At 38.3% G+C, this 27184-nt stretch overlaps 1 protein-coding gene across 4 annotated transcripts in view; it reads right to left on the minus strand.

The window, feature by feature from the left end:
- The window catches only part of Supt3h (SPT3 homolog, SAGA and STAGA complex component), a 351815-nt gene that overhangs the window by 90001 nt on the left and 234630 nt on the right, over window positions 1-27184 (minus strand). For all 4 annotated transcript variants that reach the window (XM_087897976.1, XM_087897978.1, XM_087897975.1 and 1 more), the window contains 2 exons: window positions 26745-26835; window positions 17568-17707 (listed from right to left, as the gene is read on the minus strand). In XM_087897976.1, coding sequence (XP_087754102.1) covers window positions 17568-17707; window positions 26745-26835 — 231 coding nt within the window. The remainder of the gene's footprint in view (window positions 1-17567; window positions 17708-26744; window positions 26836-27184) is intronic.

A 27184-nucleotide genomic window follows, 5' to 3' on the forward strand; every position in this document is an offset into this window, starting at 1 on the left:
TTTTTATCAAGATGTATTGCTGGAAAGCATTAAATCCTACTGTATAACAAGTGATCGGGTACTGGCTAAGTTCTTAGAATATACCAGTTTTTTGAATATTCCTTGCTTGGCTAAGATATTTTCTATCTGATCAACCAAAACCATCCAGAACCCATTGGAATTAATATTTCATGTTGCAACTGTAGACGCTTAAAAGACTTGCAACAACCTTAGAAAATTATATCTGAAATTTTCTTTTTTCAACAAGAAAATGTCTTTTACTTTTGCAGAATGGGAAACACTCAAACTGAGCAACATGTAGTTTTAATAAGACCTAGAAATGCAATGTAAATGAGCATATCATTTAATAAAAGACAAAGTCTTGCTGTCTTTTAAAGTCACCCCCCATACACACAAATACACACACACACACATACACACACACACACACACACACACACACACACACACACACACCTTGACTAAAACTACAGATTATACTTTCTAAGTAATTTCTGAAGGGTTGGCAAAACTGTTAGGTATTCCAGTAACCTGATGTCACACCCTCTGTAAACTGTGTTTCTGGTCCCAGCATTCTGAAATGAGGATTATCTACTGTATCACATGAGGCAAGCACACATACAGTGAAATGAGCATGCCCTATTACTTTGCATACTCTCCTTTGCATAGTGTTCTTTAGAGGAGGCAGAAAAAAAAAAAACGCAGCCCAGCTGGTACTTATTTTCTCTAGCACAGATTTTAATTTCACAAGTAGCAGGGTGGATATTTTGATTAACAAAAAAACCCAATAAAAATAAAGACCTAAAATCAAATCCTTTCCTCTATTTTCTTCCGGAACTTAAGAGGCAGGAAACTCAGTAATAAATACTGGATGATTTCTTCAACCTTTTGATGTCACTGAGTCTTCAGGAACAAAACTTCTCAAATTAACATCTCTCAAGCAGAGACACATTAAGACATTAACACTTGTCCTGTGGTTAAGATTGTTCTTTGAAAATCAGAGCCCACAACAATATTCCTTCAGAATAAAAATAGACTTAGTACATCAATTATCTGAGAAAGTATTACTAAATGGAGGGAAATCAATGTCCTGGGTGGAGGATGATGTGGGCTTGGGAACAGGACCATGAACATACAAGTGAAAAGCTCCAGTGGCTGCCCTGAGCCCCTTTCTACCTTTCTACAGTTTGTTCCACACCGTGGGCGCCAGGAGGTTTCATGGCTGCTAAGAAGGTCTGCTCCTAGACGTCAGCACAGGAAAGCATGTTTCACAACTGGGCTCACTTCCCGCATCAATGAGAAATGGATCTTAGGAGAGACATGGATTCCCTGTGTCAGGCAATGTGGGGTTTAAACACTGGTAGGTATTTGGGAACTATTTACCATCTCCAACTGGATGTTTTGATTTAAAATTAAACTAGGTCTACCTTAAAACATGACTTATTTTCTACTAGAAGGTATATTCTTAATTTACCAAGATAGGGTTTTATTAGCTGAGAGCATTAAGAAAACAACCTACATTTATCCTAACCCCAATTAGGGTTTTTTAGAGAGAAGTTCATCTTCCCTCACATAAATGAACACTGGTGCATCCCTGTTGACATTTTAGGCTGTGACCTTGTTTTCATGATCCACCCTGGCTTCCCAGCCTGCATACTCATGTAGTGAGATGAAGAAGATACTCTTACCTTTAAAGAAATTACACGGAAGTTCCATGGAGTGTTTCTAAATCATGTGACCAAACCCAGCTGAAGGTAAGAAGAGAAATGTGGCAGCTTATCTATATAGCAAAATATCTAGCTACCAGTTAGAATTTTGTAATCCAGAAAGAAGAACATAAAATCTGGGTGTCAGGCAGCTGTCTCTGCCATAGTATGTGACTGAGGAACAAATACATTAATTTTATGCATCCCAACTCACCAATTTCCAGAACTAAGTTTTGCAGTCATAAAGATCTATAGTGAGTCTCAAATGAAAACATTGCTTATCAATATTTTAAAAATGTAAGTTTACATATTTTTAAACTTCATGGTGTCTTCTCAGGAGATGAGAAAGGGCCACACCAGACAGACAAGTGGCATCAACACAATACTAACTATAGAAGATGAAGAAGCATGAGTCTAGAGGGACACAGACTTCTTGATGCTTAACAGAACAATTCAGGGAAGGAAAGTGATATAAAAAGGAGCTGGAGAAATGAGTAGTCCACAGATACCTAATATTCTGTTTCTTTTCATTTATGTACACTATCCTAAATACTCTTGACCTGCTCTATTCTAGCCCTTCACCAGAAGCCTAGATAAGGCTAAAGGAAGTACATCGATTTCAATTTCATCAAAGAGATTTTTATTTTGAGAAGTCTATGAAGAGAAAGCATATATCATGGCATTCAAAATATATCTTCAGAGGACTAGACAGTGTTAAACAGGGCTAACAGAATTCCAGCCCAATCAACATATATTCTATATTAACTCAGGGAATGCAGTATAAAGGAGCCTTAACAAATGACTACTCTCACAGTTACCTAAGCACTTTGCCATGCTTGCTTAGGCATCGTTATATAAATGCCATCACTGCTGAGCAATGTCCATGAATTTTAACCACAATGTGCACACTTGCAGTGTTCTATGCCATCAGAGAGAGAACAGAGTGAGCTACATGAGTCAACTGAAGTCCCTATGCAGGCTTTTGTCTGACAAACGATGAGAATGCTTAGGTAAGTCACTCCCCGAGGCACCTCTGCCTACATTCTCTCTTCCTCAGTACAGATCAAACATTCCTGGGTTCTGCCTGCATCCTGCTTCTCAGTCTGAGAGCCTTAGGGTTACTCATGGTTGTGGATCCATTCAATTCCACACTGGAATTAGCCTCAGTTTATTCTACTCATTTTTTGTAGAGAAAGAATGGCAATTTTAATGCAAGAAATTATTGACTCCTCAAGATTGATCTACTTTAATTTTGTGCGTAAGGATGTTTTGCCTATATGTACGCATGTACACCACACGTATGTAGTGTCTACTGAGGTCAGAAGAGGGCTTAAATCACCTGGGAATGAGAACTGCAGACAGTTGTGAGCCACGGTTTGGGAGTTGAGACCTGAATCTGGATTGTCTGCAAGAGCAATCAGTGCTCTTAACTGCTGAGGGATCTCTCCAGCCCCATATTGGAGTCTTAAAATCTGGGAAATATACGTTTCAATAATGTGATGTGAATGACACAGGCATGCGTGGCATGACTTTCTCCATCTCTCAACTGTAGCTCAGAGGTCAAGTTTCTTTTTGTTCCTTCAATTTCAGGTATCAAGAGGTCTGTAACATTTATAATGGAAGGGAGTCTAAAGAATCTATGTATTCAGGGTTGGAGGGAATCTCAATGGTTAAGAGAACTGGCTAGTCTTCCAGAAGACCTGGGTTTGATTCCTTGTACCCATATGACAGCTCACAAGTGTCTATTACTCCAGTCTCGGGGATTTGATGCTCTTTTCTGCCCCCCCCCATAGGGTACATAGAGAGGCAAATGGCATACACATAAAAATAAATCAACAATTAAAAAAAGAATCTGTGTTTTCATAATAGAAAGAGAAAGGAGAGGGTTGGAGAGATGGCTCAGAGGTTAAGAGCATTGCCTACTCGTCCAAAGGTCCTGAGTTCAATTCCCATCAATCACCTGGTGGCTCACAACCATCTGTAATGAGGTCTGGTGCCCTCTTCTGGCCAGCAGGCATACACACAGACAGAATATTGTATTCGTAATAAATAAATAAGTAAATAAATAAATAAATAAATAAATAAATATTTTTTTAAAAAAAAGAAAGAGAAAGGAGGGAATTCAGGTAGCTTTGAAAGTGGGAAATTTAACAGAGCAGAGCCAGGAACATTATGGCTTCACAGAGCTCCTCCTCCACATGGTCCCTGCTGGAGTGATGTGGTCCAGTGTGAGACATATAAGATCTACCAGTGAACTACATTAACGGTCTAAACATGAGACATATAAGATCTACCAGTAAACTACATGAACGGTCTAAGTGTGAGACATATAAGACCTACCAAAGAACTATGTGAATGGTATACGCTACCAGGTGAATCACACAATGGCCAAATGATGCACTTGACCCTTTAAAATAAACAAAAGTCGCAATGAAACTTTCAAGCAAACAGTTGTTTTTGAGAAAAGTGTATCTAGATGTTAGTATTTAATCGGATATCAACGCCCTTTGAAAACAAGTGTGAAAAAGTTTGATGTCTGTGTCACATAAGCATGAAAGAGCAGAAGAAAAAGAGAACACCCACAATCAAACAGTATCAGATATTTGTAAACCCTACACCTTTCTTCATAGCAGAGTGTGCTGAGTGATGCTAGGGTAAAGTAGAGATTGTACAGTACAAGAAGAGTCTTGGATTTCTGGTTATAAACACTGTTGTGTACCTTCAAGTGCCTGCCATTTCAGCAGACAAGAGTGAAACTCCCTTTAGAAGTTTAATGTGCCTTTTCTAAAAGTAATAAAGGTATTGAGAAAGAAGAGCCTCTGTGGGCCCCATGGTGGGTGAGAAAACTGAATATGCCATGCAAAGAGAGTCTGAATGTAGGTTTATTTAAGAAGAGGGTATTGGTAGGGTAGAGGGGAGGAAGGGAGAGACATGTAGACAGACAGACAGAGAGACGAGAGAGAGATGAGAGAGAGAGAGAGAGAGAGAAGAGCAGGGAGAGAGGCAGAGAGCTGCCTCTTCAGAAGAATGGTGGGGAGAAAGCCAGGTGGTGGTGGTGCACGCCTTTAATCCCAGCATTCGGGAGGCAGAGGCAGGTGGATCTCTGTGAGCTTGAGAGCAGCCTGGTCTACAGAGAGAGTTCCAGGACAGGCTCCAAAGCTACAGAGAAACCCTGCTCTTAAAGGGACAGGGTACTGTCTGGGTTCATTCTGCCAGATGACAGGTGACAGGGAAGGCCAGCACAAGGCCTGACTCCTAATACGTCATCACACCCTCATATTACGTTATCAGAAGTATGTCCTATCCCACTAACCGAAGGGTGGAAAAAACCGAAAGATGAATAAAACAAAATAATAAACAGCCCTCACTGGATTCCTCCTGAAAATAAACCAGATCTGGTATGCCTTTGACACTTTAGAAAACACACTCTGTAGGAAAATGAAATATTTAAGCTGGCAAATAAAAATGGATTTGAAGGTTTGGTATCTTGGCTAATAGGAAAATTAAATTCAAGTCTGCAGATAAACCAATAGAGTATTTAAAAATTTGCCAGAGTAGCACAGTGTTCAATACATTTAAAGAAACATTTTTTCTTGAAATGTGGTATAGTTCTTGTAAAGAATAATTTTTTTTCAGGATAAAAAACTTAATGGAAGCACATTTTACTTTATATTCTGTGGACTTTAGTGGGAGTTTATATTTATGTTCACAAGTCATGTTCCTTTAAGTCTAAGATTGCACTATTCCTTGCAACTTTTTAAAGTAAATTACATTTATAATATTAAAGTCATTATTTAAATAAAGCACCTATAGTTGCAAGATCAACACAAGTGTGTGTGTGTGTGTGTGTGTGTGTGTGTATGTGTGTATGCTTGTGTATTATACATGGTGAAGAGAAGAGTGATCTTGTATGGTATGCAGCTCAGGCACTGTTTCTCTTGCTGGCTCTACCCATGCAAACTTATCCTACTGAAGCCACAGGTCCCTGCGGTCACAGAGGTACAGCATGACCTTGCCTTCTAGTCACAATGCCAGATCAAACAGTGGCCACCTCCTGAGATTTCAGACTGAAAATGCAGAGGTGGCCTGCTTCTCTCAAGGTGATGACACTAACCATATGAACTGCTTGTGGCATGTTATCTAGCCTCCAGGAAGAACAACAAAAATACATGGCTCACTAGGTTGAACAACACGAAGTCAACATAGACCAGAAACCAAAGGGTACGTTTTTAAGTGTCAACAAAATTATTTTCTTGGTGTTTCAGACTCCAGGGCTCAGCACCTCCATTTCTGTCTAGGATGTACAGAAGTCACAAATATTCCAACGTGAGAAACTACTCCGTGGAATTAAGCACATACCAAATAATGCATCTCAGGGGAATACATAATTGACTCTTCATGTGATCTGCAGCATCTAACGTGAACTCATAAATCTATGATGCTTGTGCTTACACAGTCTGTATACCAATCACAGAGGTAATATATATCAACATTATCTGCATCAGTATACTGAAAAAATGATGTAGTTTACACAAGTAACAAATATTACTTAGTGGTAGCACAATTGACATCTCTTTTAATTAACACGAGATGACTGCCATCTGAGCACTGTCAGAACCCTGAATATAAATTATACAAACACTTAAATATTATGGCCAAGTTCTTTACTCAGGAGGAAATCTGATCTTTCTAAATAACCTTATAAGCATATCAGCTAGAAGTGCTAGAGAGAAGGCTTAATTTAGGCACCTCCCAAAACAATCATGGGGACCTATGTTCAGATCCATGAACACATAGAACATCAGTACTCTTTCTGAGGTGTACATGACTGTAATTCCATTGTTGAGGACATGGTAGAGGGGTAGGAGTGAGACCTAGTCAGATATATGAAGTTCAAGAACCCGACAGTCTAAACCAGGGGTCTCATATCAGATATTCTGCAGATCAGCTATTTACATTATGACTCTTAAGAATAGAAGAATTACAGTTTATGAAGTAGCAACAAAAATATTTTATGGTTGCGGGGAGGGGGGTCACCTCAACATGAAGTGTTTGAGAAGGTCAGAGCATTAGGAAGGTTGAGAGTCACTGGTCTAAATAAGCTTCAGGTTTAGTGAGAGTGCCTATCTAAAAATCCTAAGGTGGAGTGCAACTAAGGGAAGACCAGGCGTGAGCTTCTGATCTTCACATGCATGTGCACACCCATGCATGCACAAGTGATAGTGGTACACACATATGTAGGCACACGAAACAGGGTTGGGGTGGGGGGAGAGAAGGAGAGAGGGAATAAAGAGAATACGAGAAAGAGAAATTTGTCATCTTTTGACAAGAACTAGTATTAGGCAAATTTTTTGAAAACATTGAGTATGTCCTTGATATAGTCTCCTTATTTTTGAAAGCTTTTAAATTTCTTGGTACCTATCTCTGGAATTTTCTCTTTCCCACACTATACAAGACAACATACAACAATGTTTCTTACTAGTCAAATTTCTTCAAGGTGCAAAATCACTTGGAAATTCTTGGCATCAAAATTCTTTACAAAATGTCCCAGCTAATGAGTAAGAAATAAGAAATCCAATTTATGCTAATACATAAATTAACAAATACCTTGGTCTTTCAAATATTTTGAAATTATCTGAAGAAGATAGAGTCTTCTCTTTTCACTTATGGTTAAGAGTTGTAGACTTGCAAAAGTGAGGTTTTATATTTGTAAACCGAATATGACAAACCTACTATAACGGTGTGGTTTTCTTCTGAAATGAAAGGAAATGACAAAAGAAAGCAAAATAAAGGCAGTGACTGAGATTCCAAATGAGGGAGACCCTAACAGTCAGTGTCTCAGTCTTAGCTGGTGAGAGTTTGCATTCAAGAGACTTGATAAAAGGGACGTGAATAAAATGACGGAAATACCTAAAAGAGGAAGCAATAAAACACTCAGTCACATGGAAAATGTGTACCTCTGCATGAAAAATATTCTACATAAATTAGTCCAAAGGGCAATTTAAAAGGTCAATTACAAAATACTTGCACGTTCCTGCAAACAATAACAGAATCACTGCATAAATCCACAGGTTGTCAGAAGCTGTGCCAGCGGTTCTGAGTTTCTGAGAAAGTGTGGCTGTAGCAGTGTGTTTTGTCTTACAAACTTCTTGTAATTTCCTCAGGATGTATTTAGAACTGCAATTTCTGAATAAGGAGTATCTGGGGAGGGTAGGTCCTTCTTAGTGTATTACATGTATTTCCAGATAGCTAGTACAACTTGGGTTTTAATTATTCTAAAGAATTTTCTACTTCCATGAGCCCATGTAAACTAGATAATTCTTGGTGCAATGTAAACAAAACACATTTTTTAGTTTAAATAAAGTATGACTCTCCTCTTCCAGATTTGATTTGGTTTGTGGGGGGTGGGGAGAATAAGTCAGGGAGATAAATTTTCTTACACATGTCTCTTGGCCCCCAGAGATCATACTGTTTAAATCACCCAGTTGGCCTTTAGGCTTCATATGTAAAGGTACCTAAAGATCAAATAAGTTGATAAAATGATTCACAATACAAAAATACAAGAATTTTAAAGATTTGATGAGTTTGAGTTGAGGGCTATCTCAAATAAAGCAAGTCCTAGCCAAGAAGATAATATCACTTTCAAATTATATTACACATATATGAGATTACTAATATTACTCTTTCTGTGTTTAGCTTCTTTCATTTAGCATAAATATATATAAAATATATATAAAATATATATATATATAAATTTTATATATATAAAATATATATAAAAATATATTTAGCATAATATCTTCTAGGGTCATCATCATTGGCCTAATTTCTTCCTCTTTCAATGACTGGCTATTTTCTCTCTCTGTCTGTCTGTCTCTCTCACACACTTCCTTCCTTTTTTCTCTTTTCCTTAGACAAAGTCTCACTGTGTAGCCCAGGTTACTCTTGGAACTTCAGATCCCCCTGGGTAATGGGATTGCAGGCATTACTGAGTCCAGCAATATCACAATTCCTTTGTTTACTGGTCTGTTAAATGACAGGCTGTTTCTGTATGGTAGCTACTGTGAATCACCACGACGAACACTGGAACAAAGTTAGAAAAGCTTCCGAGTGTTTCTGTGGGTGATGTCACTGGAGATCTGGCAGCTGTGGTGCTAAATCTGAACTTTACTTTAGGTGGCACAGACACCTAACAATGATAATTCTTCCCATTTAAGAACACAGGCTACCTTTCCAGTTATTTATGTTCTTGGTTTCTTTCAATCAATAGTGTATGTATTTCAGTGTACAGCGGCTTTTGTTAATGTCTGTTATCTTGGCTGCCTGTTCAGATGAGTGGAGAAAGGGAACTACAGAGTTATTTTCTAGGAAAAGGGGCCAATTTTTCTGTTTTCTCCTCCCTCTCATATTCTTCCATCTTTCACTTTCTCCATGGCTTGGGAAGGTTCTGTAGATGGAAGATATTTACATGTGGCATGCATTTTGGTAAAGACCTATTAGAAGGAACAATGCTGACCTGGGAGAGTGATTTCAGTTTTCTTTCAGTGTGAAAACGACCCCTTAGCTATTCTGCATTCTGACTTCTGTTTTCTCCATATTCAAGAGCAGGTCAGTGATCTCATTACCAACTATCTCTGCCTTTTACTCTCTGTGGGACAGAGTAATTGCAAGAAGTAGAAGTAAGAGCTCATACCATTTTTAATAGAATGAGATGAAACACCAGACTATTAATATGCAAATCCTAGTGACTAAAAATTTAATTAAACATCATACTTAAACATTTATATCAGCATATATTAATTACACATAACAATGGTTTCATTATGACATATTCATAATTAGATATAATGCATTTTGGTCATATTCAACCTCACTACTTTTTTTGTCCTTCTATGCCCACTAATAATCCTTCTGCTTCTCAGCTAGTCCCCTGTGTACTTTCTGTTTCATGGCTACAGTAATTGTATGAGTATAAAATTTTCAGGACTTTGACAACATGGCAAACACTGTCCCTTGTAACTAATCACAGGAGTTATATTACAGTAACAATGATGGACACAATATGGCTTTTAATAATAATTCATTCTTATGGTCTGTCAGTCTATGTAGCAGATAAATGAAAAAGTATATACTCCTTATTGCCAAATATTCAGAGTAAGTTTCTGGACAGAAATAACTATAGTCACAGTAGCACTCCATCTGAAAAATAGAATCTGCTATTAAAGCCAGAATTGATTGGTGCCTGGCTTTGCCAAGAGACATATTTGGGTCAGTACAAGTCAACATGGAAGTAGGTGTGGGTAGGGACAATCGATGACACCTCTAGCTAAGAAAACAACATTACTAAGATTGCAACAAGAAGCCAGTCAAACAATGACAGCCTTTCACAACTGTAAAGTAAGCAGTGAAGGTGAGAAGAGCCCTGTCAGAATGAGTTAAGAGGCGTACCTGTAGAGCCGCAGTCTTTCCATTCAGAAGACAGTAGCCTTCTGTACTTGGAAACTGTACTTTAAAAACTGACAGATAATAGCATCAGCATAGCCCACTGTTGTGGCTCAGTGTGACACATCACACAGTCTCCAAATGGAAATCCTGTTCAGGGATGCTGTGGACCTGCTTGGAGTCTAGGTGAAGTAACTGGACCACAGAGGGATAGGTTTTTAGGGTTCCAGCCTGGCTCTCTTCCAGGCAAACTCATTGTTCTGGCTCACCAGCATATTATTAAGATGTCTCTTGTTCTCACAGCCATGGACAGCCACCACATCTTCTGTCATGAAACTGTGAGGCCAAGGAAATCCTTACTTACGTTGCTCCTTATCAAGAATTCTGTTGCAGTGATGAGAAAAATAACTAACAATCTAGCTAAAAGCATAGCTATGCTATTCTAACTATGCTATTCATCATGTGTATACAAACAAAGTTTCCAGGGTTTGGAAGCATGCATGTTCACTGGGAGCTCACTTAACAAATTAAATTAGTCACACACCAGTGGCTACTGGACTTCCTCACATCCTGAACTATCTGAACAGATACTGCCAGATGAAGGCATGCGTGCGAGTTCACGTGTTGTACAAGTGTATGTGAGCCCTGGCAGAGCATATGAGAAGAGTAGGAGGGTGGGGAAGGTGAGCACTGAAGATGGAGAGACTTCTGGAGCAAGATTCTTAAAGATGCATTAATACCATGATAAAAGGCTTTCCCATAGAAAAAGGAGGATGGCACAAAGCAGTGGCCTGACTGGCTCTCACCTGACCTTTAAACTGATGCCATGAAAAGTGTCAGACAGATCCATTAACACAATGGAGCACACTAATCACTAACACACGTCCAGCTGATCCTAACACAAGCAGTTCTACGTGAGGAATGCGATGGTGGAAATAAGCTGCTATCTAACCAGGGAGTGGCAGTAAGAAGTTGGGTCCTCAGAACAGATGCAAAGAAAGAAGGGGAGGCGTTTCTATACCAAATAAGCAATAATTTGCTAATTCCACTCTACAAACTGAGGCACTAAGAAGCCTTGCCACAGAATAAACTTATTTTCATATTTAGAAATAATAACTTACTGAGATTAAGCCAGTGACGATAAATGAAACCAGACTATATAACAACAATCTGCCCACCTAATGTGGGGAATGTGGGTCAAGGAGAAAGAATAGGGAAATATAATCCACAAAATATTCAAGGCAAAAATATGCTGGTTATTACAGTGACCACAATCTGAGAACTATAAACACTAAATGTAAATTAGTGGTAAATTCTGTGGTGTTTCCAAATTCAATGATATTTTAAAACTCTTTTCTGCCAAGGTGTTTTATAAACAAGTTGGTGGACTGATCTCTAAGAGAAGCATTTCATTTAAAAAAGATCAAATTAAAATTACTTGAGACAGAAAATATTGGTTCTAAAAATTGTAATTGAACAGCATAAACAGTTATGTGCTTAACAAACACACTGATGCAGGACTCAGTCCAGCAGCCCAGACATACGTGTACATGCATGTCTCCAGTGCAGCATTAGATATCACAGCTGAGAGCGCTGGTGCCCATCTTTACCCTGACACATGGCTGTTTCACTTCTGTGATCTGGGAAAGGGAGGATGAACAGTCATCCTGGCCCTGTATTTTACTAAGTCTGAACTTCAGAAAGTATTCTTTTACCAAGACAAGGGACCTTGTGCTGCCGTGTGTCCTCTGACTTGGATGAGGAAGAACACTGGCACAGATTCAGTCTCAAGGTTGTTCCTTTCATTCTGCTCCCTGGAGGATTTAGGAAAGAGGCAAGAGGTAAACTTCACTCAGAACTAGTGATGACGAGTCTGGATGGTTGTGCCGGCAGAAGACACAGGGAGGGGTGGAGAACTTTTCAGTCAGAACCCGAGTCACCACAGAGCCTCTCCTTTAGCTCAGGCATTGCTCATTTAAAAATTACGTCTAAATGATCATCATTATTATTTTATTATTATTACGTGTGTGTGTTCATTTATGAGCTACACTGCATATGTGGAAGACAGAGGACAACTGGAGAGTCAGTTTTCTCCTTCCACCATGTTTTTTGGGCTGAATTCAGGACCTTAGGCTAGGCAGCAGGCTGTTCAGCCATCACACTGGCCTGTGCCCTAAATTTGTTCTGACAGACACAGCACCTATATAATAAAACTTAATATTCACTCCTTTTGTCATTTTCCTCTTCTAAATTGAGATCCTAGCACCTTTACAAAAACTTTTTTTTAAAAGGTCTATTTTTGTTGACTCATATAGTATACCAATGTCACAAACCCTCTGTAGAGCCTCTAAAGAGAAGGCTGTGTGTTTTTGCTACTAAGTTATAATCTTATTTGAAGACAGCAATTTCTCCTTCTCAATCTGCCTATTGTATTTGTTGACATCTAGACTAGTAGAATTTTTCAAAAAGCCTGGAAAACAAAAGCCTAAAAAGTCTTTTTATATGCCAGTTGGTATTTAATTATATTTACCTCTAATAAAAAAGTTTTTATTTATAGAAAATTGTTCAGTATTTCTTGAAATTCCTTTTAAATGGAACTCTAGGGTCGAGAGATGGCTTCAGTGTTTTAATGACCCGTCTTGGCGCCTTTCTGCGATGATCTCTGCCATTGCCTTGACCCTCATTTATGTCACACACTTACAGTTTTAATGGGTAAGAAAATGGTAACAGATCAGGCAGGGCAAACCAAACTCTGACTTCTGCTTCTCTTTAATAAAACTTTTACAGTTTTCTATTCTTTTTTTTAAATCATGTACGACAAATTCAATGTTACCAAGTTGTTAAAATTCTGCTACAAAGATCCCCTGACATCACAACACATTCCTCTATTACAGTGGAAACAAGTAGGACATTTACAAGGCTGAACATTCATATCCAGGAGCATGGAATGTGCTGCATGCTTCCTGTACTTGGGACAATGCTCACATCTCTCTCTATGCTTCTTGCTGACAAGAAGTCTGTCACAGGTAACATTTTTCTTGCAGACTTGCACATTGTCTTTCTATTCATTTGCATGCTCAGGCAGTTTCTGGGAAGAACTAGTTTTTAAAAATCAGAATCTACCTTTATTTTATTAATTTTGATGCCTTTAAGATTGAATATCAAGGCTTACCTAAACAAAACCTTGACATTCCATAGGCATCACAGTTAGTTTTAACACCTGAATATAGTGAAGGTTTTACTTTATTGGTTAGTGTTCCCTGAACTCTGGCAAATGGAAGTGGCTTAAGTAGGGTTTCTGGGATTTAATGAAATACTGTTAACATGATCACATCCATATGAATTTTAGATAACAGGTATTTATTATAAATATTTTCTTGATCTAAATTAATTGATTAAGAATTAAAGATGAACTGTTCTAGTTCCTACTTGTCTGTACTTCTGCTGGCTGGCATTTCCCGTACAACCATTATGTCCGCAGGCACTGGAAGTGGATGATGAACATTTTCTACTTACTGCATCTTCATTATAGGTGGCGCCTTTTACTAACTAGCCCCATTGTTCCATTTTGAAGCTTTTCTACTTCAATTCTCTTTTTTACAATGTCATTATCCCTAGCAACTGGATCTGTCTCATATACTTAAGATAGCTATTTTACCTTTAAGAACAACAAGTAAAACATATTTCTAGTACTACAGATATAACAAATAGATATAAACATGCATACATTTATACATATAGACTAGAAATACAGCTTTCTAGGATGGACACGGACACACACACACACACACACACACACACACTCCGCTCTTTCTCTCTGCCTTTCTGAAGAATGAACCCAAGACCTTGACATAACTGTTGACCCCCACACCTATCTTCATTTCCCAACCCAAATTCACTGGCATTTTAAGCATGTGGTGAAAGGCTTTTTCTTTTTAATTGTTTTAATTGGGGTTGGAGGTTTAATTGTCTTTATAAATGTTTGCCTTACCCATACCATTCCTTTTTTATGTTAGATTTTATTGGAGGTGTTTACAGACTCTTAGTTTTATAGGAATTTTATTTTCCTTTATAACGACTGGGGACTAGTAATAAGAATACCCTTTATAAACAGAAGACAGAGGGCTTGTGTGCTCTGACTGCTCAGTGAGGTTTCTAGTTGTCTTGTCTGTCTCCAGAAACCACAACGTCTGGACTGAGAGCACTTGTAGATTAGAACTTGGCTTCTGAGAGTTGGTTGGATAACTAAGGTGATGTCTCTTATTCAGCCTCCAGGAGACACTGTGCTCTGCAAAACCTAAGGGCAGTTTATTCCTAGTTAAGCAAATTAGGTGGCACCTGAGATCTCATTCACTTTCAAGCTTATTTAAAATAAAACTTTAAGCTGCTTTATATGTATTCTCTCCTGCTTTCTAACTAGATTTTACCTGATTCCAGCAGAAATATAAACAGTCACCTGTAGGGTTCTCTCTGGTAAGTTCTCCTCGTGGGTCTCCTGTGGACCTTAGCTATCTGTAGATCAGACTGGAGGCACAGCTCACCTGAGTTTTCAAGCGACCATCTTTTACAGGCCCTTCTCCACTTTGGATAGAATGGTTGACTTGAACAATGACAAACTTGAGCTTCTCCTGTCTGAGGCTTTTGCTAAGAGAAACCAAATCTATCTCCAGCTTTTAGGGATTCTTTCCTGGTTCTGGTTTACTTAGCCACACCTAGCTGACTAGAAAAAAAAAAGATTCAACAGAAACAATTATCAACATTAAAACACATCTGCCTCATTTAGAAGTGGGTTGTATTCAATTGGATAGTTATGCTTTGAATTTCCCTCTTTTGTGCTTCATGTCTCTTAAATACCAAGGTGCATACATTTATTTTCATTTATTCAGTCATTCATTTGTTGCTAATTTGGAGGGAACTTCACAGATCACATCCATGGAGCTCTGCTACAGTCAATGTTGTAAACTTGGTGCTGGAGAACTAACAGGTTGATATGATAGACTATGACGAAGGTGAACCATAAAGGTAAAATGGATGCAAAATTTCAGACAATTTTCTTATTTCTAGTACCCAAATATTTCACAGCAATGAAGTAGATTCTAAGGAAACACAAAGTCAGGCACATACATCAGCTCAAAACTACATCAAAGAACAAGCTTTTCACACACCCACTGGGTGCTTTCAGGATAAGCTAGGGTCCCAAGTCTTTATAGAAGTTTGTTCTTCAAAGCTGCATTTACATGAGAACTGAAGGGGCAAGTGGAAGAGACAGAGAGAGCAAGGGAAGAAGGAAGGAGGGAAGGGAAGGGGGAGAGGGAGGGAGGGAAGAAGGAAGGAAAGAAGGAAAGAGGGAGGAAGAGAGAGAGAGAGACAGAAATAGAAACAGAGACAGAGAGGGGGAAGGGAGAGACAGAGAGAGAAAGGGAGAATAACAAAGAGAGAGGAGAGAGCACCTGTCCCAATGCAGTTCCCTTGGTGGGTCTACACCAGTTCCTCTGCTTTAGGAGGAAAGGTAGCATGGTTTCTGCAAGCATAAGTGATGCTTAGAGGAAAATTAAACCATGAATGATGGCGGGGCCGATTATTCTACTGTGCTTTAGAGGCAGGAGACTGCTGTCTCGAGTCCAAAGTGGTTTCATATGGACGCCACAGCTGCGGTTTACTCTCGAAACTATAACCTGTCAAATTAGAAGCAGGCAAGGCCTCTGCTCTTAATGGTCCCACTTTCTACTTCTACTGTCTACAGTTTTGCCTACAAGTCTATCATTTTTATTCCGCTCAACTATGTCATTTGGATGAGTAAAATATGGAAACTACTTGTCATCTTGGCAGGAGAAGATTCTAGCATGTTGCAGGCTTTAAGAAACCGTCAGTTTTGGACTTGCTGTCTAGATAAGGCTGACTTCAACTGTAAGTGTCCTTACCGAGTCTGCTGCTGTTTCACTGTCCTGCTCGACACCATGCAGTGTATAGTACAATACCAGAAAGTGGTTCATATGTGTGAGCACTAGAGCTGTTTTTGTTTCCGGAGTCTTGACTGACTTCACTGAGTCAACGTCCTTCCAGCTCCACTCTGTTATTAGGAGCCTAGAGTTACAGAATGTTCCACCCTGATTCCTTCCCTTAACTGTGGAATGGTCTTCAGGCAATTTACTGATTTAGCTGAGATCTGTCCTAGTGAAATTGAAAAGTCAGGTGTTCCACTTTACATATAATTTTCATAGAATCCTCCTTTACTGGTTGTCTACATGCTTATCTCATGATATGAAATACTAGAAACTAAAGTACACTTTGCTCCCTAAGCAACACATCATAAGTGAAACCATTCCCTACAAAAATCATATCCTGTTGAGGCCATAATGGCATCAGAAATATGTGTTTATCATCTGCTTTAGACAACTTAGCATATTTTTGGCCCACGGCAAAGTTGAAGTAAAACCATTTGTAGTTGCCTCAAAGCAAGATAACCACACTTTCCTAGGTAATTGATACCTAAGAGGGTACTGCCTTTAGATCACAGCCCAAGATCTAGGCATGCTAATTCTTTAAAGAAGGTTGTTAAATTTACAATGCATGGATGTCAACAGGGCTTCCTCCAGACTCAATGTGAAATAATCCCCGCTTTAGTACACATAGAGACCACAATGAGACAGGCATTTAAAAATTCCCTTGGAATTCTGGAATTACCTCTCATGTCCAATTTAAGGAGAAGGGGGAAACTGAGACTCCTTTTTGAATGTAAAAGCATAATAGTCATAGTGAGAACTAAGAATACTACTGTGTGTTTTGGAAGGCACTCAAATGAAATCAATCATGACTTTCATTTTTCCTGGAGTGTATTTAAAGAAGCAGTGATTTAAAGTATAGATAGCTAAGGTAAATAGAAGACATACAATTTTTATATTCATTGTGAAAACATGTATATGGAATGCAAATATGTCACTTGCTTTCTGTGACAGTGATGTAAAGCATATAGCTTCCCTGGACACCACCTTAGTCAGTGAGGCCAACCGCAGCCGCCAACAGCAATCTGCAAGGCAGCTCTTCACTCTCTGTGCCAAGACAAAAGCACTAAGAATTACCTTTGCCTTGGAGGCAACTGGATAATTTGGGGAAAAAAAGTTAAGTAAATATTTAATGTAAAGTAGCCTGATGGGATAAAATGTAACAGTTAAGGTCAGATCCAGAGGAGAGAATGCTCGCAATTTCCAAAGAAGAAAACAGAGAATCAAAACTCAACATGTTTCTCAAAGCCAAGTGTGGAGGCAAAGCTTCCCTTCCCAGGGCTGGCTCCTGAGCATGCTGCCCAGACAAGGCCACTGATCTGACCTGTCAGGCAAAAGTCAAAGACACAGGACAAGAAGGTGGAACCACAGGCACAATGCTGGGCAGTTACTGCTGGGAAACAGGAATGTACCATACCTCCATTCTCTCCTGTTTAACATCATCAAGTTCGTTGTCCTCAAACATGGCCAGAAGCTCTCCTGTCTGGTCAATAGAGTTGATCAAGTCCTGAGCAATTTTCTGTCTCTTGTTTGTACTGCTGCTGCCACTCAGTTTTTCTTGATGAAGGTTAGAAAAGAGAACAAAAGGTACTGAGCAGGGTACCTTAGCATAAATTAGGATACATAGCAAACAGTACATGTGAAATTCACTCACAATCATCTTTATAGAGAAAACTCTAGTCTCTAAAACAAGTCACACAGAAATCGATCACAAAATAAAAAATAGAATCAAATCACATTATTAATTACCATAGTAAGTGTAAAAGGGCTGACTGAATCACGTATGAAAGGAAGAGGGGCTCTCAGGTTTGGCAAAGAATACTATTCCATAGTACTTACAAGAGAAATAAAATGCAACTAGGAAAGAGAGTGTGCTAGGTAAACACAAGCAAAGAAAGCAGAATTCATAACTATTAATGATAGAAAACACAGCTAGGACCAAACTGTTACATCAGACAGCGTGAAATATTATCTAAAGAAAATGAATACTAACAGGCCCACTTTTATAGAACCAAGATAACAGACAGAAAAATACTGAAAAAGGGATCCTATTAAACAGTGTAATCAGCAAAAGATACTTGAATGTATTTCTTCCAAAATTTGACAACTTAGGTTAAGGCCATAAAAAACCCAAGTGCTTCAGAACCTATATGTTAAGCACCCACAGAATCAAGGGAGTCTATTTTTCAAGTCATTTTCTTCTGAAATAAAAATTTTAGTGTACACATACATATACTCAGCAATGCCTGGGGATGTAGCTGTGCAAGAACCTGTGCCAGATCCCCAACATGGGGGGGGGGAGGACATTGCTCTCCCTCCCTTCCTCCCTTCTCTTTATGCCATCCACCAATTCCCAGCTCACAGTGGCCATCTGCGTGTACCACTAGACATTTCTCTGTGATAACATATTCACAATGTATTTCTTTACACATGTGCTTTCTTCATTTTCTTTAAAAATAGGCGCCTACAGCATTTCTTTATGAAGAGAGGTTCTTTATCCTCTCTTCTGTCCAGGTTTCCTAGTTGAGAACAGAGAAAGATCTCTCCATCTTTGTAGATAAAGTCTGATTCTTTTATAAGGCCTGCATAAGCCTCTATATCCTATAGTATCTGCTAACATGGCTTTCATGCCCATCCTCTGTTGATGGGCAGACTTTGTATCAGTTTTTGCACTGGGGAAATGCTGAAGAGGGATCTCATCCATAGGTGTGCTCTGTTCTCACAGCACAAGTTTCTAAAAGCAGACATGTTACAGACACTTCAAGTTTCATGAAAACAATTCTGATGCTGTATTCTCCTATATTTCTTCTCAGAACTCCAGCAAATGTCTGATGAACCAAAGTGAAATACTGCAAAGTTGACCCCATAATCACCAAGAGATTTCAACATCTTCTCATGTCTGCCACCTGTTTTCCATGTGTGTTTGTCTATGCCAACAAGGGTTCTTTCCCATTGCCCGGTCGCCCTCGGCCTGTCTGCTGCAGACAGAGATAACCCTTTGCTACAGAGTAATCTATGGTTTAGATTGTCGCTCTTTTTAGCTTTTGACTTCTCTCTACTTCCACACAGTGTAAAGTTAAAATTTTCAAGATTTTTCTTCAGATTTACTGTCTCCTTCATTTTGTTTTTCATCTTTATGCATCTAGAATTTATTTTGTATACAGTTAACACTATAGGTTCTTCTTTAGTGTCTTTAAAATATATATTACAGCGCCACTAATATGTTTTCCTGTTATCTTGAAATTTTGTCATACCTCAAATTTCTGTGTCTCAGATTCTGTTCTTGGACCTTCTAGCTTGTGCCAATCTTCCATACATAAAGTCCTCAATGACACCACAGGATGCATATATACGCTTACTCTTCTATATCATACTTTTCCAAAGCATATATAGGCATTTCTTACTCTATAGGAAAGCTATATAATATTTTTGCATGATCTCAAGAAGATGTTGTTGAAATTATAGCTAAAGCAGAATAAATTTATTAATTTTGGTTGAACTGATTTTATATGTTTCAATTCCTGTTTTTTCTTGTTATAGAAACTCCTAATTTTATCTGTTCCTGTAGTCAATGTTAATGGATGCTCCCCATGTTAATTCAAAGGACTATTTTCCTTGAGTCCTACAGGTGACTGAGCAAACCACTGTGATGTTCACCACATTGTTAGGATGCTCATGTTGATCTCCAAATATTAAGTAATATGCTTCCTAAGTAGCTAAGATGGGGACTATTATCTATATACAATTAAAGATTAGTGAACTGAACCCTATCAGGTATATATTGTTACTTAAAGTGCAAAAGTAAACTTTCTGGCAAATTTCACTTTTTAAAAAAAGTATTTTGTGTATACAGTAAAAAAACAACAACAACAAAAACAACTGCTGACACTCCACTCAAAGGAAATAAGATCTAAGCACACATAATCAGACATTTTGCTAGTTTATTATTTAGTTGCTATATGTGTGTTACACTAAACCAGTGGTTCTTAACCTTCCTAATGCTGCAACCTCTTAATACAGTTCCTCATACTGTGGTGCCCCCCCCAAACATAAAATTAGTTTCAGTGCTATTTCATAACTGTAATTTGGCTTCTGTTATAAATCATAATATAATATCTGCTATGCCACCCTGTGAAAGGAAAGTTCGAGTCACATGTGGATCGTGACCCATAGGTTGAGAACTGCTGCACTAATCAGCGTGTGCCTTCTATAATCTTTATTCCTAGTGGTGTTTTAATATAAAATTCAGAGTAGAATGCTAATATTTTCTCTTTTGTTTTCTTCACATTTTTACATACATTCATCAAACACTTACTGGGTACCTCATTTTGCAGTCTTCTCATTTATTTTATGTTGACAGTTGTGATATTTATTTCTTCCTTCATTTTTTTTACATTAATTCATTCTTGTTGATAAATCTTCCATTTCTTCTCTTTGGTAATTTGGAATTTTAGTATATTTTTCCATTCTATTAATGTTTGCTTTTTTCCTCTGTATTTTCATTATTAAGTGTCCTGCTTTTCTTTCCTTTTCGGGTGTGTACTGCATGTGTCCCTGGTGCATTATGCACACATGTGCACTAGTGTGACTGCCTGTATGTGTGTGTCCATGCCAAAGGCATCAACAGTCCTCCCCTACTGCTCTTTTCTGTGGTCCTTTGAGGCATGTCGCACTCTTTTGTTCTTAAGATAAAACTACTGGAGCTGGGGATATAGTTCTATGGGTAAGGTGCTAATCATGTGGGCCTGAAGGCCTGGGTTTGGATCCCCAGAACTACATGAAAGTTGAAGCAGTAGTGTGAACATCTGCAACCCCAGTGCTCAGTACAGCTCTACCAGGAGCTGGAAGGTTTAGACAGGAACTCCAGAAACTCAGACCTACTAGGTGAGTACATGCAACAGTGAGCACGCTGGGAATAGGGAAAGGACTGATACCCAAGGTTGCTTTCTGACTTCCACACATGTGCCATGGCATGTAGTGTCTGTCCTACACACACACACACACACACACACACACACACACACACACACACATATACACACCACGAGACAAAATTATCACCGTATTCATTAATATATTTATATAGTTGTATTGATCTGAGGGCCCTGGCATGGAGGATGAACTCTACAAGGGAGCTACGCCCCTAGCAAGTTCAAAAGCAAAATATAACTCAGAAAGTTATTGAAAGGGTCATAAAAGAGTCATTAAATGTTGTAGTGGGTGGTTAATATAGATTAATAAATAAAGTTATCAATGAGACTTAGAGAGTGAGAAAGAACTAAAATATTTTTTATTTGACTAATGATGGTTATGCATATAAAGTCTCAAGCATTGCCATATATAAGTATCAATTATCTGGTATTTGCTATGAATATGTTAATAAATGATTAGAATGATAAGTATGCTTATAATGAAAAAATAATTTTAGAAAACTTTTTCATACTTATGTGCCTGCTAAATTAAATCCTTTAATGAAGACAGAAGTAAATGCAACTCTAACCAAGGTATTATTAACAAATCCATGTTATGTTTTCAGGGTAGAGTCTGGACATAGATCTTCATACAGCAGATAACTCTTATGACAAAAAACCCCAGTTGAAGCCAGAAGCTAATGAAACCAACGCTGGAGGATTCTAGGCATGAAGCCCATACAAAATCCTAAAGTCCCTTAAAGCATTATGAGATCATGTGTATGGGTGTGAATGTTTGTGTGTGCACATGTACATGTGGGTGTGATTTTCCTTTTGATTGTCTAGAAGCATAGTAACCTTTACAGAAGACACTTTCCTACTGCAACTCTAGGAGGTCTGACAGACTGCTCTAGATGATTCCCTAGTACAACCCGCTGGTTCCGGTCCAGGCAACCACTCCAGGTGGTTTTCATTCTGTTGCTACTTGAAAATCTGGAATATGTGAACTTTGTGATGTTCTTCTACTTCATCCACATAAGAGCATGGCAGGGTCCAGTTCCACTTTCTTGCCCAAAATACTTCCTGCATTAATATTATCTATTTATTTGTGTCTGTATATGTTGGCAGATATTGGGCCGACTCTAGTTTTCTACTGTGAAAGATACTGCTTTTTATGTTCAAGTGAATTTTTTTTGTGGACATTTCTCTCCATTTAGCTTTATTGGGTGTTGAATGGCTGGTTTACTTTTTCTGTTATTTATTTATTTATTTTTTTGAGAAGCTTCTGGGATGTTTTCTGAAGTGCCTGCACCATTTTGCCCTCCCTCCTCCTAGCATCAAAAGCTAAAGCTCTCCACAGCCTCAACCATATTTGCCTTCGTCTATCTGTTTAGTTACAGACATCCTGGTAGGCGAGGAGCCATCATTTATTGCTGATTTGCATTTGCACTATGGTTCAGGACACTGGCCATCTTCTCTGGCATCTATTAGTTAATCCTTTATTTCTGCTGCAAAGTTATCTCAGATCTTTTGTTCATTTCTTAAGTGATTTATTGTCTTCACTATGGAATTGAAGAGTTCTTTACACATTTGCCAACAAATTCCATAGCAGAGATATGTATATAAGATTTCCTTATTCTGTTTTTTTCTTTTGATTACTCTTTGAAGCATACTGAAGTCTTTAAACTTGATCAATGCTAATTCAACAGTGGCTTTTTTTGCTACTATGCTTTTGGTGTCATGTATTTAAAACACCATTCTTATACAAGGTTATCAATAGTTCTGTTTTTCTTTTAAAAACTTTATATTTTGACAGGCTAGAAATAGCTCCATAGGTAAAATGCCTGCCATCAAACCTGATGACCTAAGTTCAACCCCAGGACCCACATAGTAGAGGGAGAGAACCAATTACTGTAAATTGAATTCTGACTTCTTTCACTCACCAATGAAATACACAGCCCCATACATACTTATATAAAACAAGTAAATAAAGATATAATGGAAATAAAAATGAATTTTGTATTCTGGGTTGTTACAGTGAATTCTCAATGACTTGTACTTAGGTATTTCCTTCTTTTGTTTTGGGGGCATATTGTACTATGAAGGGATCAAATTCTTTCTTTTCTATGTAGATCTCTAGAGGTCTCCAGGTAAAGGAGCTGTTGACTCCACATGGCACTGCAGTGCAAGCCCTGCCAGGCATCACTCTGTGAGTCCCACTTGTGCCCTGAATTCTGATCATCCACTGACCAGCATGGATCCTGTGAGTATCGGGGCAGATTTATAGACAGTTTTGAAGTCAGCAAGTTTGAGTCCTTTAACTTTGCTGCTTGTTGAGATGGGTTTGACTACTCTGGATCATGTACAAATTAGAAAAATGACTCTTTTCATTTCTAGGATCTGACATTTACACATGAATGACAAAATCAGTATGCTCATCTCAACAAAAGCTGGTGAGATCTATATATAGCTCCAGTTGAGGTTATTGCTTTAACCATTCTAAGTGTTTCAGCTGTGAACACTGGTTATTTTTGTATTTCTTCTCCATCTTTGCACAACAGTGATTTCTAGTTTCCATGTAGAAATCTTGTAGGTCACTGGTGAAATTTATTCCAATATAGTATATTCTTCATGATGGTGTTATACATGGCATTGTATAAGGAATGTGTACTCATTTGCTTTGTTTTACATATTTATCTTGTATCCTGAAAATTCATGAATTTGTCCACCAATTAAACAGTTTAGTGGATTAAGATATTTTTCTATATAAAGACCATGTCAGATGCATACATAGCTTTACACCTTCCTTTTTAACATGGGTGTTTTCATTTCCTTTTCTGCAAAAACATACACTAAAACCTTTGTACAATACTGGATAAAAGAGAAACAAGTGCATATTTTTGTCTTATTCTTGATGTTAGGGAGGAAAGAACCCAGTCTTTCTCTGTAAGTGTGCTGTTTCCTTCGGGATTTTCTTTGTCAGTATAAACTGCTATAAAATATATTGCAGACTAGGAAGTTCAAACAATAAACAGGCTGTGGCACCTAGGTCAAGGTGACCTGGTATCTAGCAAAGGCCTCTTTTTAAGAGATAGGATATGAGTTCTGGGTTCTGGGTGTCTCTTTTTAGAAGTACACTGATCCTAACCATAAGGGTTCTCCTTTTATGATCTAATAACTTCCAAAAGGTCCCAGATATCTTCTCTCATGGCTTTCATGATCAGCTCTGTCTTTACTAAACTGTGTTATCAGTACAGTAAGTATGAGTTTGTCCTAATGGAATTTGTTAGTTTGTTTAGATACTTGAATATGTGTTTAACAATTTTCTTAAATCTTAAAAGTTTCTATCCACTATTTCTTGGGATATTTTTTCTGATTCCCTCTCTTTTGTTTTGTTTCTGATTCCCTCTCTTTTGTCTGATTCCCTCTCTCCTCCTCCTTTCCTTCTGATACATTATAGTGATGTATTAATGTACTATATATGTATGTACTGGTGTATTACCATACTGTATACTTCTCTTCTGTATAATATATGCTAATGTATTAACATACTGTAAACCTCTTCTCTTCTGATATTGTATATGCTGATGCATTAGTATAATTTATACTGCTCTTCTGATATAATATATGCTGATAAATTAGCATATTGTATACGCCTTCCCTTCTGATATAGCACAAGCTGATGTATTAGTGTACTGTATGCCCCTGCCCTTCTGATATAGCACATGCTGATGTATTAGTGTATTGTATAGCCCTTCCCTTCTGACATAGCACATGCCGATGTATTAGTGTACTATAAACCTCTTTCCTTCTGATATAGCACAAGCTGATGTACTAATGTACTGTATACCCCTTCCCTTCTGATATAGCACAAGCTGATGTATTAGTGTATTGCATAGCCCTTCCCTTCTGACATAGCACATGCCGATGTATTAGTGCACTATAAACCTCTTTCCTTCTGATACAGCACATGCCGATGTATTAGTGCACTATAAACCTCTTTCCTTCTGATATAGCACAAGCTGATGCACTACTGCACTGCATAGCCCTTCCCTTTTGACATAGTATTTGCTGATGTTCTTAATAGTGCCCTGCATTTCACTGAAGCTGTCAACTTTATTAGTTTTTACAATTCTTTAGACTATATAATTTTTAATGTAAACTCATTGGCTCTTCTACCAGTTCAAAGCTTCTGTTGTGCTAGCTTCCATCTTCCTATTGCTCTTTAATTAATTAATTTTGTATGTGGACTGTACGTGTGCATGCCATGGCATTTTTATCAGAGGATTAACTGCTAGGAATCTGTTCTTTCTCTCCACCATCTGGTTGAGCTTGGATCACCAGGCTTGGTGCAAAGTTTTGCCTCCTGAGCTATCTCACTTACTGTATTTACATTTAAACTCCATTATTATATATTTTGTATTTAATCTTTCTTGATACTGTATATTTTGTGAGGCATGGTTTTCATACTTTCATGTTATTCTCTGAATACAATTTTACTTTTTGAACACACTATAATATGAGTTTGAATTTCTTGTCCTGTTAAATCCAACATCTGGATTCCCAAAAGGCAATTTTTGTTATCTACTTTTCTTGTTCTTTTTTTTCCTTCTACAGATCATATCTACCCGTGTCTTTACACACCTAGTGTTTTGCTGTGGTTGAAAATGGACATTTTAGATGATATACCACAGTAACCCAGGCAACCATCTCTTCCTTTTGGTGTGCTTGTCCTTGATTGTTTCTTTGTTTAGTGAGTTGGCTAGACAGGGCCAAGCGATCTCTCTCTAGTGTGATCATGTCTCTCACCTCCCTCATGGTGCAGACGTGTGTGTGCACTCTCTTTCATCACTAGCTTTACAGTGCCTTTCTTTGGCTCTCACTTTCAAGCTTCCCATAAAGCTTTGGGCTGATCTGACAGAGTACCACACAGAAGTGCTAATTCCCAGTAATTGCAAGCTGGATTGGAATGCTTTGCTTTCAGAGACTTATCATTTTACATGCTATATAAGTTTGCGTGTGTCTGCATGTGGGTATGTGCATGTGAGTGCAGGTACTCTCAGAGGCCAGAGGCCTTGGGTTCCCTGGATCTGGAGTTACAGGTGGTTGTGAGTTGCCAGACATCGGTGCTGGGAACCAAACTCAGGTCCTCTGAAACAGCAGTAAGTGCTCTTAGCCTCTGAGTTACTGCTTCTGATTAATAATCCTGGGAGTAAAATCTCCACATTTTAGTGGGCTAGTGTTGATCCCTTTGCTTTGCTGTTCCTAGTCATTCCTCCCTGTCTCCTCTGTTGAGCTGGCCACTCTTTTGCTTGTTGCTGTATAGTAAATCTCCTAGCCTTTAGTTTGCTGCCAGGACTGCCACTTAGAGGTCCTAGGTATGAACTTCCACATGGTCTGCTCCAAAGAATTTCTTTAAGGGGACTTGCTGAGTTCCCAGCTCTTATGGTCTGCCTCTTTCTGAACCTTGGTAGCATACTAAACCAGTTGGGAAACAGTGTCCACTGTAAAAAGAAGGGGCTGAGATACCTGGGTCCTATGAGGTTCCAGAGGAGAAAATCACAAGGTTAAATTGCAACAAGTGCCAAATTGTATTAATGAAAAGAAACCCCTGAGAAGAACTTCCTCACACACCCTCTGGGTGCCTGAGCTGACTCTTTTGGGCTAGTGTTTTGTTTAGTTACCTTCCAGGAGGTCGTCCTCGTCAATGCCTTTGATGATCTTTGATTTGTAGTCTCGGATAAACATGTATTTTAGAAGTCTTCTTAGTTTTTTCTATTGGGATATAAAGTAAAAAGTTTATAATACATTTTCTTTACTAATAAAAGATTGCTTTAAGAATTAAATTTAATAAGCTAGTATCTGGTGATCATTGGGGAAAATAGAGCTATCATTAGCTTAATAGTATAAGCAAAACTGTAGCCCTTCAAAGACAGCTAAAATGAAAGAGTTTATAAAGGCATTCTCACATGCATCCATGCAGACATTCCAGAATCACAATAATACTTTTTTGTATATTTTAGAAAACATCTTAAATTCCTTTTGATGATTTCAATAAATACCATATTCCCCTTGGTAAGCCAAGTGTACTTAGACTTTGGAATTTTGAATATACTCTAAGACA

This window comes from Myodes glareolus, chromosome 18 (assembly GCF_982192425.1).
Source record: "Myodes glareolus chromosome 18, mMyoGla1.1, whole genome shotgun sequence".
NCBI classification, from domain to species: Eukaryota; Metazoa; Chordata; class Mammalia; order Rodentia; family Cricetidae; genus Myodes; species Myodes glareolus.